At 36.9% G+C, this 19806-nt stretch overlaps 1 protein-coding gene across 1 annotated transcript in view; it reads left to right on the top strand.

Moving 5' to 3' along the window:
• The window catches only part of b4galt2 (beta-1,4-galactosyltransferase 2), a 174707-nt gene that overhangs the window by 20469 nt on the left and 134432 nt on the right, over positions 1–19806 (top strand). The window contains exon 2 of the mRNA XM_088014444.1: positions 4000–4810. Coding sequence (XP_087870570.1) covers positions 4465–4810 — 346 coding nt within the window. The 5' untranslated portion in view covers positions 4000–4464. The remainder of the gene's footprint in view (positions 1–3999; positions 4811–19806) is intronic.

Raw genomic sequence — 19806 nt, 5'->3', positions numbered from 1 at the left:
ATATGTTAAGTCATGTTATTTTAATTCACACTATAATGCATGCTTTATTCACATACAGACCTGAGGGTCAGTCATTGTACTGTCTACAGGTAAATGGAAGAAAACAGATGAGACTTCTTAGAAAACAGTTTTAGAGTCCTACAGGGATCGGTGTTAGGCCAGGAAATATTTTATGCATCAGTGATATATGTAAAGTGTCAGGAATCATAAATGTGTGTAATTTGCAAATGCACAAATATTTTCCTGTTCTGTTGGAAATCTGCAGAAATTTATGGAGATGGTCACAAGATTGACACAAGGTTGTAATAAAACAAAAGATACCTTAAGTTACAAATATACAGGTAAGAATTGAAAATATAAAAAGTTCTGTGTAAGTACTTAAAGACGTATTTCTTGGTGTAATACTACACCACAAAATCAGCCGAAAATGTGAAATAATCATTTAAAAACAATGCAAATTTGGGTGAAAACAAGGTGTGAACAAGGACATGGATTGATTAAGATTCTGCACAGTTTGTTAAACTAAACTCCACTAAACTTCGGTTGATACCAATTGAGGATTTTGCTAAAGGACTCAAATTCCTGTAACATTTTTACATTTTGGCTACAAAATTTTGTGCACTTTGGTTGTATATTAATTTAAACGGTTAGATATGCTCTGATTTCCCTAAATAAAGTGCAGTCAATTGCCTACAGAAGTCAACTACAGACTTCAGCTGTGTGTAATTTAATCTAATTATTAAAAGCTGCTCGGTGGAGACTTCAGAGGTTTGTAAGTGAACAACTGTGAGCAAAGAGCATCAGGAAGACCAAGGAGCACACCAGACAGGTCATGGATATAGTTATGTATAAGTTTAAAGCATGCTTGCCTTTATACAATGTCCTCTGAACATCTCAAGCCAAACGCAACTATTTACAGTTTGCTAAAAGCCCTGTAGGAAACACAACTAAGATGCACTGGGTAGATGCAGAAGACAGTGTGAGGCAGACAGCTAACATTGCACATCACCCTGAACGTGCCATCCCAGCAGCAAAATATGGAAATTGAAGTATCATGAAGGAGGATGTTTTCAGTAAGATAGTGTCGCGAGAACTGAGATGATGGGTGGAGCTAAACGCAGAACAATCCTGGAGGGAACCTGCTAGAAATCGCTCAGAACGTGAGGTGGGTCCACGACCTTATTAAAGCCAGAGCTATTGGTGGGTAAACCAAGGGGATTCAAGTGGTATGCACGCTTTTATAGCACTGTATGTTTTATAAATTATAATTTTCACAAGTAAAAAAAGAAAAGAAATATTGGCTGCTGTAAGTTTTTGCATTAGATTATACTTGACATTCTATCACTTAATGTATTAAAGTCTAATGTGAAAGTTACGTGTTGACATTGGAATTAATACAATTAGTGATTATGCATTTTGCCATGACGGCATTTATTTAGATTTAATTTTAGATTACACTGATTTAATTAGAATGTTTATACAAAACAAAAACTCTGCAAAGAAAGCTTATTGTATTCTCTATGAGTTCAATACTTTTCAAGAGGTTGTCTGTAATGTTCAGCTGTGCAGAAAATCAGAGCTGACATATCCTTTAGATTTCATTCCTTTTCACAGTACTACTATTAGCATAAAAAAATTGTGAGCTTATAGAAGTTCTTGTGGTTTTCATCAGGAAATCTGATGTCATTCTGGGTTTTCATCTTCCTCGTCTTTTCCTCTCATTTATTGGAAAAGCTATAACCCTTCAGTAATTTGCTCCTGGGAATGCACTAAGAGTGCCCTCCTCCTCTCCTTTCCTCATATGTTCATTGCTTTGTGTATTCCCACTTGCAGTCTCATTTTATCATAAATGCTTTTTAAACCACTTGACTGGAAAATTGACTTGGCATGTCAATTTGGCTGAACTGCCCCAGTCAAGGCTCTCGGTTCGTTTGCGTCTGTAAATGCTTTTGTTATCGATTGTGCATTTTTTTCCCCCCACTTTTTATTCCTTGAAATACACGTGTGTACTCGTTCTTCTGCTGGGAGAAAAAATCTACATTTATTTCATCGCTATTCAACCAGGCATTGCCAACACGAACAAGGTCACTGAATACCGAAAGTGCCAGTGTAAGATTGATTATGTTTCGTTCGATTTCATGCTGCTAATAATACAAGGAGTCTCCGTACTGAGTCAGAAAACACCTCTAAAATTAATAATGTTTCACCTGCACTGGCTTAAGGAAGCAGAAGAGGATGACTATTTAAATGGTAACAGGAAAATAAATATTGACATTTAAATTACACAGTGCTTTGTATTTAAAGCATTTGCCCTTTACAGATTGTTTCTTTCTGGTTTCTTTGGCACATTTTTAAGATTATCAAATAAAATATTAATTAAAGATGAGCTGAGAAATTAGAAAATGGGGTAAAAATCTACGCAAAACAAACCTAATGACTGCTTGCGCCACTTCTGATGGTAACAGCTGCCATCAAGCGGTTGGTTGTGCTGCTGCTGCTTCCTTGCAGAAAAAAAAAAAGACCCTGGGTTTGAGTCCCGACTTGGGGTCTTTTTGCATGTTCTCTCTGTGCTCTCCAGCTTCCTGCCACGGTCCAAACACATAAGTTAAGTTAATTAGTGTCTCTAAATTGTCCTCAGATGTGGTTGTTTGTCCTGTGTCTCTCTATGTTGCCCTGCAATGGACTGGCGATGTGTCCAGGCTGTACCTCACTGTTCACTCAATGACCACTGGAGATGGACACCAGTCCTCCTGCGGTCCTGCAAGGATGAGTGGACATAGCCGACGGATAGTTGGAGTCTGGATATGACTTTTCTTTGCAGAATGAATTTAATTCAGACATATCGGACAGTATTCCAGCATGAACAGGCTGTTCAAGGTCATGGCACAGTATCTCAATCAGATTTAAGTTCAGACATTGACATGCCACTCCAGAGAAAAACTTAATTTTGCTTTATTTCAGTTGCTGTATCATTGCCCTGTGTAACCTAATTGCTCTTGAGCTTAAGGTCATTAAGTGCTGACCAGACATTCTCCGTCATGAGATTTTACGAGTAAAAAGAATTTGTAATTCCATCAATGAAGGCAAATTGTTGAGATCCTAAAGAGGTAAAGCAGACCAAGGGGATAAAGTCATCATACTGACTTTCCAAGCATGTTAGAAAGTCAGTATGATGTTCTTTTTCTCAAATGCAGTGTTGACTTTGTGCCTGAAGCAACTGTCTTCCATACAGTCTCAATTTCCTGACGCCATTGAGCAGAGTATATTTCCTAAGTCTTGGGGATGCATAATCTAGATGTTTTGTTTTTGGCAAATGTTTTGTTTTTAGTCAGCAGTGGTATTCTCCTGGGAACTCTGCAATTGATGTAATTTTTGTTCAGTCTCATTTTTATGTGAATCCAAGGCCTGCAGTGCTTTAGATATTGTTCTGGGTTCTTTTGTGACCTCCTGGATGAGTAGCTTTTTCTCTGTTAGAATAATTTTGGCAGGCTGTCTACTCCTGGGAAGGTTCACCACTGTTTCGTGTTTTCTTAATTTGTGGATAATGACTCTCTTTGTGGTTTACTGAAGTTCTAATTTCTAAGGAATTGCTTGTTTCCAGGCTGACATTTATCAATGACTTTGCTTCTCATTTTTTCTTGCATTTCTTTAAATTGGTGTGTGTTGTGTTGCTATAGAAATCTTTCACTGTAAGTGGATTCTTGATTCTACAGGTTAGACAGAAATCAGCTCTGGGTGTGGTTAATGAAATTAATTACATGAAAAATATGGTTTATCACACATTTTCAGATATGAAACTTTTGACCTGCTTTCCTTCCTTAATAATAATAAAAAAAAGAAATTTGAAAACTACAGTTTGTATTCCCTCAAGTTGCTTTGCTCTAATATTAAAATGTGTTTGATCTGAAATATTTAAAAGTAAAACCAGACAAAACGTTTTAGAGGACTTGTTTGACCATTGACGTGGTTTTCTCACCGTTTCTTTCTTTCCCTCTTCAGGTTTGTGACTCCCTTCTTGGTGCCATGAGAGAAAAAGCCTTCCCAATGGACATACCAGCAGATACTCTTCACCGATGAACATTTGTGCCATCAATCCATTCACCAGTCATTTGGAAATCATCAGCATAAGAAACATATCTTTGACGTCTTGAACTGTGTTAAAAATGGAGAACCTCAATGCTTCTGCAGCCACTCGGCACATCCACATGTCAGGGTAAGTGGATTTTCAGAGAAGAATCTTTTACCATCAGAACGTCTTCTGCAAAATATGTTGGTGAAAATGACAGACCCAAAGTTTATGCTGAAGTCAGTGAACTGAGTATCAACAATCCACATGAGCTCATAAGTGATTTAGCAGCAGCTGATATCACCTGCAGAAACAACAAATTATGAGGGCACTCATCTAGCCGCGCCACGCCAGCGTTGCCGTGGCTGGTCGTCTCAGGACGGCCACTTCTGTCTGCCATGACCCGGCTGATGTTGGGCCGGACTCTGGAGCGCATCTGCAAAGGCGTCCTGCTGCTCTGCCTGCTCCACTTCCTCATCATGATGATCCTGTACTTCGACGTCTACTCGCAGCGGTTCGACCTTTTCAGCCGCTTCAACAACGGCAGAAACGGGTCCAGGAATAACGGGAGCGGAACGGGCAGCGGACATCATTATTACTACTACAACCTTTCGAGACCAAATGCGACATCAGCCACCTACCTGGCTGCTGCCGAGCAGCTGGTCCCGAGCTTGCAGCCTGAGAACAATCAGACACCTTCTCCCAAACCGCTGCCACCGTGTCCGGAGAATCCACCAGGCCTCGGTGAGTAACGACTTCCATTCCATCTCTGCTGAATTTCTTGTGGTGCTTCTGTGCTCCGATTGCTTCTGCAGATTAATTTGGTTTGTGGCACAACATACGACAAAGGTTTAAATGAAGCATGTCGATATATTTTGCTTGACAATCCTCACAGGGTTGTGGTTATCCTTGCTGCTGGTGCATCTTTTGCCTATCACACTTGCTCCCTCCACTGAATTCAGTGAAATTGAATTTTGGGTTCTCGTTATCTGTAAGTCATAATCACCAAAAGTGCAAGAAAGGGCTTAAAATATTCCACATATTTCTCTGTATAATGAATCATGAGTTTCACTTTCTAAACTGAGTGGGAGAAGAGATGAAACTTTTCCCAGATACTCAGGTTTTTGGAGCTGTACTCCAAAATGTGCTTGAAATATTCCACACACTGTCATATACTGTATCATGCTGAACACACAATTTACACTCTATAACAAGGTTGTAGCACCATTATGCAATGGGGATCCTATTTTCTTTTCCTTTTCTGTTTTTTTTAAGCAGGGACAGGGAATGTAGCCATCATTGATGGGTAAATGGATGAGGGAGAAAATAATAAATCCTATAAAGACTTCAAAAACATTGGGACAGGAGCAGAGATTCACCTTTCATTCGGACAACGGCCTGAAACAGTTAGTTAGATCTACACCGCAGGACCTGCACTGTTAATAGGGCAGGATGTCCACATCATTGATTGAAGTAATAAATAAACTGATAAAACCTGATAAAAGATGATTAACTTCCAAACTAAAGATTAAAAAGATGTATATTATGTCTAAAAAAAGAAAAAAAAAACACATCTCTGTTATTCCATTTAGGAGAAAAATAACAAATGGAGTCTTTTTTTTTTTTCTAGGTCAGGCTACAACATTAAATGGTTTTACCAGGTTGTATTTCAACCTGATAGACTCACAGTGGAGCTATTAGATGAGATTCATGAAGTCAGACCTAAAGCCCCTCTGCAGAAACATAAATAGCAGCACAAGCAAACACCAGAGCTTTAACATTTCTCTTCGGTGCTTTCTTTTCCTTGCATGCAACTTATAGGTGAATTACTTAAAATGTTCAATGCAAATTAGAGTCAAGCCACAAGTATCTCAAGTGTATTAGCATGGAGTATAAAGTTTGCTGTAGATTTATTGCATTAGAATGGTTTCTATAACTTATGAATGTTTTCAACAAATCATAAAACTAGGGCTGAAACGATTCCTCGAATGATTCGAGTACCTCGATTACTAAAATTCCTCGAGGAAAATTTACCTGCCTCGAAGCTTCGTTAATTTATGTTTTATTAGTTAGCGCACCGTGTTCCGGCCGGGACTTCATTTGCGTTGCGCGGAGCTCTCACTTCCGCCTCTGAGTTGTTGACAAAAGCTAAGTCTCAGCGGCATAAAGTCCAATTTTCAAGATTGGCCTGTGGGGATTTTATTGATTGATGATAATGCCCGACCTTAAAATGACTGGGGGAATGCCTGGAGTACGGCAGCATTTCTCCTCCGGGGCTGCTGGTTGAAAGCGAACGGCGGGAAGAGCGCTGAGGTGAGCGGATAGCCTGAACAGGGCGGGCGGCTGAGTAGCTGATGCTTACCGTGTAAATGTAGCTTTACCGACGAACCGCACAATAAATTTCATATCCCGGTCTGAAGAAACGGGTGGCGGAGCGCATCGTACATGGCTGGTAGATGAGTTTCTGAGTGTGACCAGTGAAGGTGTCGTAAATATCCCGTATTGCTTTCCCCCGTGTTCGTCCCCCGGTCTAACGGTTCGTCAGTCCGCTGGTCTATCTCCTCCCCTCCACCCCATGTTCGTTCATTCGCCCTCTCCTCCCACTCCAGGCGGCATTTCCCGTATTTTCAAACCCAAAGCGTGACAGGTTAGGTGGCAAGGTGAGTTTAATTAATCTATTAAACTCACTGAAGATGAATACATAAACTAAAAGCTGGATTGTAGACATTTTTTATAAGCATATTTGTGAGCCTGCCTCTTTGTTATTAAATTCAATATAATTTCAGATTTTTCTATAACTTTTCTTCTGGTTAACTTAGAAAGTGAGCTATTATTGTTACAGGTTAGTTTTCTAAACTACAAAAAAAGCAACTGTTAGGGATGCTCAAATATGAAAAATTGGACTGATCTTGATATCTGATAGTAACACCGGTATTATGCCAGATTTACCAATATTTCATTTTATATTTTTTTTATCCGATTACTCGATTAATCGTAAGAATAATCGATAGATTACTCGATTACTAAAATATTCGTTTACAACAGCCCTACATAAAACTATGCATTGAATTCAGAGGAGCACATGGTGAATTCACCTTATTCAAGCATGAGTTTATATAGAGTATAAAGTCTTTTAACATACAGGTTTTTTTCCTGTTTAACATTAAACAAATTAAATTAAACTCCTATTTTAGGATAGTTATGAATAATAAAATGATCATTTTAACTTTAAATTCAGAAATGTATGCATTTCCATAAAATTTGGTTGAATTGTCTGTTCAAGCATATGACTTGGATTAAATAATTTGGGCATCCTTTTCCAAAATTCTCACATTAGGTTGCTGGATTTTTGACTGTGTCTTTAATTATTCCCATCATTGAGGTCTTGGGTAGCTTTCTATACAATTCAGTGCAATTCTCATCTCCCGTCAGTGCTTCGTTTGGGATTTCTCCCATTGAGAATTAGTTCCCCGGTTGAATTTCAACCTGGCCAAAAAGTGAACAAACTGAGGGGTTTTGAACGATTGACCCTGATTTTCTGGACTATTTTATGTTTGTAGTCGACTATGATTGCAGTTTGGCAATTGCAGTGGAGGAAGTGAATGAAGCCATTCATTCTGTGTTGGTCATGTTTCCTAATACTGGGGAATTAAAGTTGGACCAAGAGGAATGTAAAAAAAAAGATTTTATTGCTAGAGAAGATGTCATAAATATTTTGAGGGCGTGAAAGGCTAATTTTGTTCATAATTGATTTAACACATACTTTACAATATGTTTTATGGACACTTTACATGACAATAATTGCTTTCCAAATTGTCCTGACATTTGTGGTTATTTTAATGTGTTTTCTTTTTACAGTTTTCATTGTGACGGACTGGTTAATTAGAATGTTTCGTATTCCCACCCAGTGGTGGATTTTGCATTATGGCTGCACTTGTCAAGCCCTTTCTTTCTTCCTCCTCGCACCAGATAAAATAAAAAAATTAAATCGTAGATTAAATACAGCACATAGACTCAGAGGGCTCCTAACAGGGATGCCATCTCGCCACTGCCTTCTAACGCACAAATTCAAAGCTTTTTTTGAGCACAACTGCCTATGAAATGCTACCACTGTTTCCATCACATATTTTAAATCAAAATCAGAAACATGCTTGCATATCATTAGGTTTCCTAGTTTGAATGTAGTTTTGCCAGCTTCATAACTATGACTGTGCAGCTTGTGCATCAGTAATAAACTCAAAACATTGATCCGTGGATGATGGAGAGGTTCCTTATCTACTCACTCTCACTTTGTCCCTGATTATTGATTTCTCTGGAGGTTGCTTTTCTTTGCTGTACTGTTGTCAATGACTGTGACCAGTAGGGGCTTATGATTTTTCTCTAATTCTGTCATGGCTACTTTCATCCACTCCTGAAACACTTGAGTCATTTTATTTTCTTGATTAGTGCATTTAAATAATGCAATTAGTTTTATGCCGCTATCAAAGGTGAACATGCAGGTTAAAGTATCTGTATTTTTTCATGTGGAAGTCTAGAACTGCGGGTGAAAAACTAATTGGTTTACTTTGGTGAAATGAGGACAGACAAACTTACTGTTAAGATTTCAAATTTAACAAAATATACAATTTTAAAGCATTGGATAGTTTTCATAAAATATTAATGTGGGTTTTGAAGACAGTGGTGCTGAGGAATACCAACTCTTTTCTTCAGTATTTTGTTGTGGGAAATGTCTTGTCCTGCATAGGGAAGGTTTACTCTTCCAACTCATCTACTGACTTGCTACTTGTGTGATTAGTAATGCAAACTTGAGTACGTATTGAGTTTTTGTAAAGTGTTTATTTTGTTCTTTTCTTCCCTGCTTCAATTCACATTTAGCAGCTCTTTGCTGATAGAAGACAAACATTTTTTTTTATCCAACTTCCACCTGTTCTGTCTCTAAATGAGCTTTGTATACTTAATCCCTCGCAATCATATTGTTGCAGCATCAATGTTTTCCTATTTTCTTACTGATCATTGCTTTCCTCTTTTGCTAATGAGGCCTATATCGTGATTCGGAACAGGTATCAAGAGATAAAGCTGTCACGTCGATTCGTCTGAAGACTGAGCTTTGCCGATCCCATTATTTGGCTTTGAATTGGCCGAGTCACTGAGTCTGGGTACGGCGTTCATGCAGGGCACAGGTGTACTCTTGTAGCTTATCTCTGGCCTTTCTCGATGATGGAGTGGCTGCCTCGGGGATGTAATGAGCAGGGAGGCAGAGAGAGACTGAGAGAGTCTGTTTTTCAGTCACAGGTGCAGAGAAGGAGAGGAGAGATCTAATGGATGGAGGTATGATGGTCGGGTACGAAGAGAGACAGGCAGAGAGTTGGAATGTGCTGAAGGAAAGAACAGCAGGTGGAGAGGTGAGGGGGACTGAGTGGGAAAGAAATGGAGACCTCGAATCGAGACACACAAACACACTGTGCTAAAGGGAGAAAGAGAGAGAGAGGAAGAAATAAACAAACAAGCCCTTGGCTGTCCCACAACACCAGCTGACAGGTGCTGTCTGTGTGAGTGGCTAGTATCCACATTTTATATCCTGCCTGCATGCGTCTCTCTGTGTGTGTCCACTTGTTTGTGTCTAAATGCGAGTATGACTTATGGATGTTCAAATTAGTCATTTGTAACTTAAGAAAATTCTGTTAGCGGTCGGAAACTTTTTTGTTTTTAGTGAAAAACTGTTGCAAAACCATTTTTGTTGTTGTTGTTAAAATCACCTAATATGCATCTGTCTTGTAACTGCTGAAAGTTTGCACCAAACCCATCTGTATCTGACATTTTGAGTTGGATTGGCAGCAGGTTCTAGTGATGCCAGTTGGACAGCAACCAACAAACCTGCAGTAGCATTGCAGAATATTGGCCATAACGTCTTCAAATAATAATAATATTAATGAGTAAATGCAATCACAGGGGTTTTTCCAGACATGATGTGGTTAGATAACACAAGTAACTATTAATTAGTCAAAGCCTTGTAAGTTTAGGATTATTGATTTAATTTAAAATAAAATGTGATGGATTCAGTTAGTGGAGCTCGGATATGCTCAAAAAACACATAAGTGTCTATTTCTCTCATTTATAATTATACACAAACACATACAGTAGGTTCTAGATTCTCTATCTGGGCCACATTTCCTCCTTAGAAGTCAAGTCTTGTTTTATTCATAACCGAAGCAATTGGACTGAAATGGCATTCCTGCTGGAACTGTGATATTATGTGAGTGAGCCCTGTGAAGGAATCATCAGGAGGTAAAAAAAAATATATATATAAAATAAAAATCCAGCTGTACCATTTTAAAGCCAGTTTGATTCCAAATAGGTGCTTCGGTTTTCGTCTTCCTTCTGTTCAGCTGCTTTGTGGCACAGCATGTTTTATAATATGTCTACTACATTTTTAATGAAAGGGGTAACTAAGATCATCCAGCTTTAGAATAAGTTCACTGTGGTAGCCTAAAGTCATTTTGGGCGCCATGTTTATTTCATAAAAAAAAGTTAATATTTTGGAGGCATCTTCAGTCCTCTAAAAATTAATTATCTATGCAGATTGATACTAATATTTGACTCTTACAGATCTACTATTTCTTTCAAAGGTGAAGGAGTCTGCCAGCTAAGGCAGACGTCCACACGGTTTTTGGACATCCAGAAAACATTTGACAGAAGATTGAGATGTCAAATACTCCACATATGAAGCACTTCTACTAAATTTGTATAAGTGCTAATGATGCAGCAGTAACCCATTTACAATAACATCACTTAGACTCACATATTGTTACATACACACACTTTTTACTTACCTCAACATCCTGGAATCTTGAACTAATAGGAAGCTGATCTCTTCTCTGATTAATTCAGCTCATAATTTTAGACCACTTTAAAAAGAAATAAAAATAAAGGTACTTACCCAGTCCCAATGCAAAAGAATAAGGTGGATTCCACACCCTTTATCAATGACATGCTACATTTGTATTTATAAAACAAAAGGAGGACGTGATGTTCCACAAAATGTGCTTCATTTCCTGCCATTTCCATGCGATGTGTTTTTGGATATTTACCTTTGAGTTGTGCTTTATTCATACATCAAGCAGAGGGAACTTGAAAGAAAAAAATGTGAAGGAGAAATATTCACATTTTGCACAGCAATATATCTGATGCCAGTTTATAACTAGATATTATGAAAGCACTTCCTAATTTCTACTCAGCATCTGGTTACAGAGTAAATGAATGTTTTAATTATAATTCCCTGTTTTGGCTGGTGTAGCACCCTGTGTAACCACTCATGCTTGAACCTGCATTTCTCTCAAAGGGCAACCGCATCTGCATTTTCATTTGATGAAATGTGACTCTTTACAAGCTGAGTCCAAATTGTAGATATAGTTTAAAAGCCTTTAAAAGTGTGAGGATTTTATTTCCATCTATGTTTTGGGAGAGAGTTGAACATACTTGTCTGAATTCCTTTCAATTGTTCTGCACATTACTCCTTCAATGTGGTATGTTGCTAATCAGAAGGAATCACTGTCATTAAGTTTCCTCATCTTTCACTTTGAACATTTGGCGAGGAAATAACATCAGTTCAGTGACAGAGGAAAACAGCTTGTTTTCCTCACTGGTTTCAATCAAGCCAATAAAGAAGTCTTTTTTCTTCACAAACACATTGCTATGCACTCCCACGCAACAAGGAAGCTGACGCAGCCGTGGGCACGAAGGCGAGGGCTCCTGACAACCTAATGGCTGCTATAACTTCATTAAAATGGCCCCGTTCTCTTCCTTAATGCCATTCACCGCTTTCCACAGGACGGTTCTGCTACGTTTGTGACTTTTATCCGCATGAGGAGGGATAATTAAGCCAATTGTACTTTTTTCTAGTCATACAATTGTTCCTTTATAATCAGGCTAAGTGCGCATTTGAGGATCGACCTCAATTTGTCTGAAAATGTCTTTGACTACTTTCACCTAACCTAATTTAAAACAAAGAAGACATTAAAGAAAAACTATGTGTTACCCACTTATCCTTTATACCATAAGCTGTGACAAGCCTCTTTCAAGAAGTGAAAGCAGATGATCTGGGTCTACCACTACATAACAACAACCTTCTCACCTCTTCAGATAAATGCTAAGCATATCATATTTGAAAAGTTTATAGTTTTTGTAAACCTCTTTCCACAAAATAATTTTTCCCTTAGACCATTAGCCCATTAGACCATTTTTCTTTGTGGACGTTGGCTGTTCCAAAGCCGTAAACATGTTTTAGTGACCCGTTTCAGAGTGATAGATGGACGCTGACTTTGTTTCAGATCGGGGCACGGAGTGTTTATCTTACTTTAACTTGTCTGATAAGTTGTATTTTACTTAAGTGATGTTGTGATTCTACAAGTTTTTCAGTAATTAGCTTTGAATGTGGCTGGTGAAAAAAAAATATTGAAATGTAACTTGATGATTTAAGGTTTGGTGATTCTTATTTTGCATAGAGTCAGTTTGGACTGGAAACCTTTTTTCCCCTCCTAATAGATAAAATGATTTGAAATCTTCATTTTGTTCTTAGGCTCTTTGTCCAACATCATACTTTGATTGATTATCTGGCGCGTTAATGTTTGACAAACAAACAGAAAAAAATAAGTATGTGGCAACAAATACTTTTTGTTGCAAAGTTGTTGAAATCCTGAATATATGCACTCACATTGTGTTGTAGTGCTGATGTGATATTAAAATACATCTCCTCATTTTTGGTTCTCACGGTTCAGAGTGACTATTAAAGTGCAGTGCTCTAACAAGCAGGCATTCTAAATGATAAATGACAAACCGTGCTTCTTGCATGCTGCTGTCATCATGCAAAACATTCTGTTATTCTCTCAACACACAAACACAGTCACCACTAACAATGGCTCTGAGTATATTTTTCTGTTAACTTGCCTCAATTTAGTTTTTTTTTCCCCTCAGATCTTTGCTTCTTTCATTCTCACTTTACAGAAGCTCAGCAAGAAAAGAATAAAAGGATTTCTCACAGGACATGTAAAACTTCAGCCTTCTGTTTAAAACAGAAAACAATCATGAAAACAATTGCAAACTGACAACTTACTTCCATTTATTTATCTTATTTTTAAGATTATTTAAAATATATATATATATATTTTCTTGAAATGTATTGAAACAAAAATTAAAGCCAAAAAGCAACTAGGTGCTCTGCTGTCACTTGGAGTAAGCAACACTGGTAAAATTAGGATTTAGGATAAAACTTAAGGTCAGACAGAGCATCTAGCAAAGATGTTAACTCTTTTCTACTTGAAGGCAATGGTAACACATCCAATGTGACATCAAGATATTCAGCTTAGCCAGTGATAGCTAAACATTGTTTCTCTTTTATATAAACTGACAACAAGAACCAAAAAAAAAACATTCACAAGGACATGGGTCCTTTAGGTTATGTAACAAGTTCACAAAGCAGTAAATTATCCCTCAATGCAAATTCTACAAAACATGCTATGTGAAAATATTTACAGACACTCTCTCTGGTGTAGTGTACAGCGCATCGGATTTTTCACAAACCAAGAAAAATGTTTTTCCAAAACATCTCCAAAATGTCCTTAATGGAACATTGATTTAGCCATAACAACCTCTTATTGTAATAACAGTATTTTTATTACCTCAAAGAGACACGATCAAAAGAGGTAAGCGGTTCCATACTTGTCAGTTTCCTATGTAAATCATTTGCCCTATGTAGACTTTGAGAAAAAGATTTTCAGGGCACATAATACCATTTTATAGCACAGTCAAGAAACTGTTACATTCGTATACATATATATATATATTCGTATATATATATTGTATACATATACACATCAAAAACAACTTCAAACTTTATCAGTATCATAGCCTGATCTGATAGCTTGAAACTGACCCCGTCTCTTTAAGAACCTCCTACTCTTTACGACTTCCCATTACACAATGGGCAAACCTGGGCACCCAGTAATAAAACATCACAGTAGAAGCTTCTTCGGATCATTACTGTCTTTAACGACTTTCAAAGAAACTTTCATAGTTGATTTTACAATGACATATAGTTTCCCTTTGGGATTAAGAAAATGTTTTTGAATGGAGTTAAACTGGATTGAGGTGAATGATTTATGAGTAGCTTAATATATTAAATTTGACGAGTCTTTTTAAAAATTAACTGAAAAAAAGATTACGTGTCAACAGAACGGTTACGTGTTTGAAACTTTGAACATGACAGCAGCTTCAAACAGGACGTAGTTTCTTTCAGGAAGGGGAGACATATCCTTTAGATAATGTTTTGATATAGATTATGGAACTCAGTAATTTGAATATTATTGTCCATAATTAGATATGTAATGCTCGTATGTTGTTACATTTAATGTTATTTTAGTGAATGTGGTTGCAGTTATGAAGGAATTGCCCCCTTGCCTTTTTGGCAGTCTAGTGAACATTGCTCTCAAATGCAGTGTAGTAAAAAGTTACATACCTTTGACCACCAGTGACTAATAAACGGGGTTGCGGGTAAAAGCAAATGGATGTTTACTTGTGAGTTACTGAGCTTACTCCAAGGTGCATTTTGCTCTTTTGTTTTTTTTTTTTCTCCAGGCATTTGCTAATTTAAACATTGATACATTTCACTGTTTTTTTGTGGCTATCAAAAAACAGTGAAACCTACTGATATTAAATCATTAGCTTGCATTAACATCTCATCTACTAAAGTTATTGCTTATAGAAAGTAGATTTAATCTCCCTTCCTGCAACTCGGTGCTGTCTGGTTTTTGCTTTTGGTTCTAGAATCCTGAACCAAATTTCTTGAAGGTGGCAGTGGAACATGAATGTATTTTATTAGATATTAACAGCAGATGATTGTGCTCAGTTGGACAGAAGGAAATAACAAAACTCATTTCTCAAACAACAGCTGTAGCACTCATTAAGCCATGAAATCTGTGCACGCATTTCTGCACATATCTTCCCTTTCTTGTTTTGTTGTTTCTTTTCTATATTGTCCTTTGGAAAGTCTGACATTATGATAGATTGAAAACAAAAAGAATAAATGAAGCCCAGGTTTTATCTTTCAAGAATAAAAAACAGTTGTCTTTAGCCAAGATTCGTGAAAAACAAAAATTTACTATAGCATTTTACATTATGTTTGTTTTTATTTATGGTTGATTATCTCTACCACCTTCTGATGTGGAAAAAAAGCTAGTGCAGAAAACTATTTGCTGAAACTTACAGCTTAACCTTATCAAACACAATATAAAACACAATCCCAGAACATCATCAAGGGAGGATCAACAAACTGAGAGTTTATAGCTTTGTGTTCAGATCATGTACTGTACATCGTATCATAACGGCGAAACCTCTGGGCTCATTTGCAGTTTGGCGAGTAGGAGTTTATACTAACCACTCTGCAAGGTTAGCTTTTACTGAATCTAAGTAGGTTGAACTCAGCAATTTTTCTGTGATCAGTGCTGTGAAAAGAGCATTCAGTCAAAACGCTCTGTGCATATATTAACAACCATGCAGACAGATGCAGCTGTGCTAAGATGCCACTTTGCAATGTAAATCTCCCACAGCAACCACTGGGGACTACCTGGGCATGTTTTAGTCGAGAAATAATTTCTGAGGTAAGACTGCGTTGACTGTTATGTAGCTATGAACTTTATCTTATTGTTTATCAACGTTTCCATCCATAGGTCTATCGCTTAAAATAAATTAGTAATCAAGAAGTATTTAAATTGCTGGTGCTTTTTTGTTTCTTTGCATATTACCGCCAGAATATTATTTGACCAGCAGTTAAATTATTTTTCAAGAGAGTTGTTAAGGAGATGCTTTATATCTCACTGCTGTTGTAGATTTGTTTAATTAGGCCACTAATCAGGGATGGCATTAATCACTGGTATCAGGTAAACAAACCCTTGGTAACTTCATTGAAATTAGATGCAGACATCAAACAAATTGAGGTAAACAAAGACTTTGGCTCATTCTTATGTTTAATATTAATCCTGAAGCAACTGTACTTTCTAAGCCAAATGAAGTGCATTAAATCTTTCCTTATTCCCTTCATTGATTACTGCACTTGCAAAGTGTATACAACATTAATCCAAAACCATCACATAATGTCGACATTGGGTTGAGACTACCTTAATGGGAACAACACAGAAGTCAAATGCATTTAAGTTTTTTTTTTTGCTGTTGATCAAAAGTGTAGTAAATCTGTGTCACGCAGGAAGAGGGAGTAAAAGAGGTGCAGATGTTTTAAAATACATCTGAGGCAATTTAAATTTTAGATCAATCAATAAATGATCCAATTATTTAACATTTAAACCAACAAAGTGTCTGAAAGATCAAGATTTAAACACCATCAGTTACCTCTTGTCACCAAGTAAGGACTGAAGATTGATGTAAAAGTGCTCTCGTATAGCTGCAATAATAAATGTAGTCTATTTCAAATTGATGGTGTGCAGCAATACTTATAAACTGATATTCACAGATGTTCTCTACCCAAGTTTATCAATCTTGAGCCGTTTTAGAAAGACAAAAAGAGCAAGAAATTTCTATTTGCTATAAATGTGTAAACCTGGTAGAGGCATACCAATTATGCAGTTAGGGGGCCAAAATCAAATAAAGTACATTTGTACTTTGTCAAGACACTGCATGTAGAATGGATGTGGAATTACTGTGTACCGTATTAATTAAATATCTGTGCACAGTAGGTTTTCCTGGGTTTGTTGCATTCCTGTGTTGAAAACAAACTGCTTTGTTTTGACACGCTGTGATTTTCTATTTTCCTTTTTGCACATCAGGCTTGTCTTGTCCATAATACACAACCATGCTACGTCCCACTCCATTATGTGAGAGTGTGAGCCCTCAGCACATGAATAGTTAAGACGATGGCAGGCCCGGCAATGCAACAAATTACCATCACAATTTAATTATGCATGCCACAAGACAGAAGCGTGTGCAGATGGTGCGGTTGTGGTGGAACACCATGCCTAACGGATTATCATAGTGAGAGATTTGATGTGGTTTAGTTAAAAGGATTATTACTAGTTATATTGCACTGCGGATCACAAATAGTGGGCTTGATATCTTTGGAAATTGAATGAAAGGGATGAGCTCCTGCTGCTTCACAATCAGAGGAAATTGGTCTGACAAATTCACATGGCAATAGTGTGAAGTGTCATTCTGCTTGCTCTATTTCTTTGCTGGTGTTTTTCCTCCTTGTGTTTTATCTGGTCACAAGCAAAAAAATACTCAGTTTAAAAGTACTTTTTCGTACAGCTTTTAAAAGCTTAACTACCACTGTTGAAGAACAACAAATGCAGTTCTACTTAGATGCGGAAGGGAGGGATTTTATTTAATTTAATTTGTGATACATGTTGTTTTCTTCCAGGAAACTCAATAAATGTAATTAGTTTTGTGACATAATCAAGCCCAAATGCATTTAGCAGAATAAGTCATAAGCAGTATGCCACAACAATGTTTTAAGACCCTGGCACAAGCTCCCTTGTTTAACAAAATCTACAAAGATTATAGTCAGAAAATAATTGTTTACATATATAAATGTTTGTGTGGACTGATAGGTTTAAAGGCAATTAACAGCTGAAATATTTAAACATTTTATGAAATATAGCCTTTTATCAAGAATTTCAAAACTTACTGTTCAGGTCCCACTTCTGTTTATGGAGATATATAAAGTATTCAGTTTTTATTTTCTCATAAATGACCGAGGAGCAGTGAATCATTTGCATGTAAAAGGCTATGGATATTCAGCACATGGTCATGTCTCTTTATGAAAGTGTCCATGTGTTTAGAGATTTTTCATATTACACAACACAATTTGTACCACTAGATACAAACTTTAGCTTCAAGGTTGAAGACCATAAAAGAAGATGAAATGAAAGAAAAACATATTTAAAATATTTATTAGGAAAAGCTTTAGCCAGCAATAGATGGTACATGAATTCAATAACTTTTAAGTGTGACCACAATAAAATAAAATAAAAATAAAATGTCTGAAATGCTTTAATAGCCTTAAGTGACGCCTTCTTTTTGTCCTTCTTTTTTTTTATAAACTCAGGTATGAGTTAGTCCATATTAGTTTGCTAAAACATAAAACAAGGTAGAAATATATATGCTCACTTATGCATTTTTATTTCAGTGAGAGGAAGATTTTATGCCAGCAAAGAAAAGATTAAAGGTCCGAGTACGCATCTCAAGAGTTTGACCATGTGCTCAGTTTGTCTTATTGGTGGCATGCCAGTCAGAAGATGTCTTGAAGTTTTCTTTTGTCTTTTATTTACAGAAAATTGAAAATCCACTGATTTTCAGTCAGTGGATTTTCAGTCAAAGCAGAGAAAACATTCATACCAAGGTGGATGTGTCACACACAATGCACACTGGTATTGGTAGCACTTTCTTGGAAAAACAGTAATGAGAGCATATGTAATGGCATAATTTAGATGATACAATAGACAAAAAAAAAAAAAAAAACGTGTACACATAAGAAACTGAATCAATGTGCCCCATGAATATTTGCTTATAGAGATAAAAGTTGCAAAATAGAATAATTCGTATGAAAACTACATGCATTTTTATTGCAAAAAATGACACCCAAACCCTGATAAAATCTTATTGGTTATCCCCACCCCTTTAATTAATTAATTAAATACAGTCTTTTAAAATAGGCTTATGTTTTGATGTATAAATTGGGAATATCTTGTAATTCTACCTTTTTCTTTTGATTAAAAGCTGCACAAATAACTGCGTGTAGTTATTTGAGTAGAATGTATTTTTTGCTGAAATGGACAATGATTGGTGAGCAGATTTTTGTGAGACACATCAGCATCTCAGTCGAGTTCAGAAGGCCACACAGAGATGACTAAAAGCTAAGTGTGTGAAAAGAAAGGATCACATGCTTTGGGAAAATGGTCAGGTGCCTGGGGAAAAAAAAACAAAAAAACATTTTTACATTAGTGTGGTGTAGCAGTATTTTTTTTCAGAATGGTGCCATAAAAAGACTGAAACCACTCAATCTGAAAATTTGACATTTTTTGTTGGACTTATGACTTTTTAAGATAGGCAGTGGCGCAAAAGAGTCAGAACATGGAAATAAAAAAATGTATTCTATATTTCTTATACTGTAATTTTTCAGTGTGCTGCAGTGCTTACTGCAACGTGCGCAGCTTTAGGTTCTCATTTTGTCATCATATCAGATCATGATAAACAAGATAAACCATCATGTCATTTGGCCCTTCATGTTTCATGTTACTTGTAAGGAAGACTAAAGACTTTTCAGGTTAATGATTCTTCTCAGAGGAATGGTAGATGGTGGTGAAATAGACAGAGCAAATTAGAATGGCAAATGGAAAGATAAGAGGGCTGGAGGAGAGAGACGAGCTGGTGATGAGACGATTAAAGATAAATGGAGGAGGAGGGGATGTGAGAAGAAGGTGGAAAAATGAAGGAGAAGGTAAATAGAAAAAGACTTTGGTATGCCAGTGGCAGCAGCAGTGTGTTGTCTGTGGAGAATCCAGATTGTCTATGAAATGAATAAATCCATTTAAAGGGTTAGAAAGGCACACCTACATACAGTGATAAAATCAATAAGCGGCGAGCACTAATTTGCAATACTAGCCACTTTGCATGTTCAATGAGCAGCTGTAGTACACTTAAGAGATGCAAGTGTGAGTCTCTCGAGAAAATTTTAATTG

The sequence above is a fragment of the Poecilia mexicana genome, unplaced genomic scaffold (genome assembly GCF_051168715.1).
Source record: "Poecilia mexicana isolate PSO_F unplaced genomic scaffold, ASM5116871v1 scaffold_17, whole genome shotgun sequence".
NCBI classification, from domain to species: domain Eukaryota; kingdom Metazoa; phylum Chordata; class Actinopteri; order Cyprinodontiformes; family Poeciliidae; genus Poecilia; species Poecilia mexicana.
Note: the sequence above shows the minus strand (reverse complement) of the source record. Positions and strands in the feature narration are given on the sequence as shown.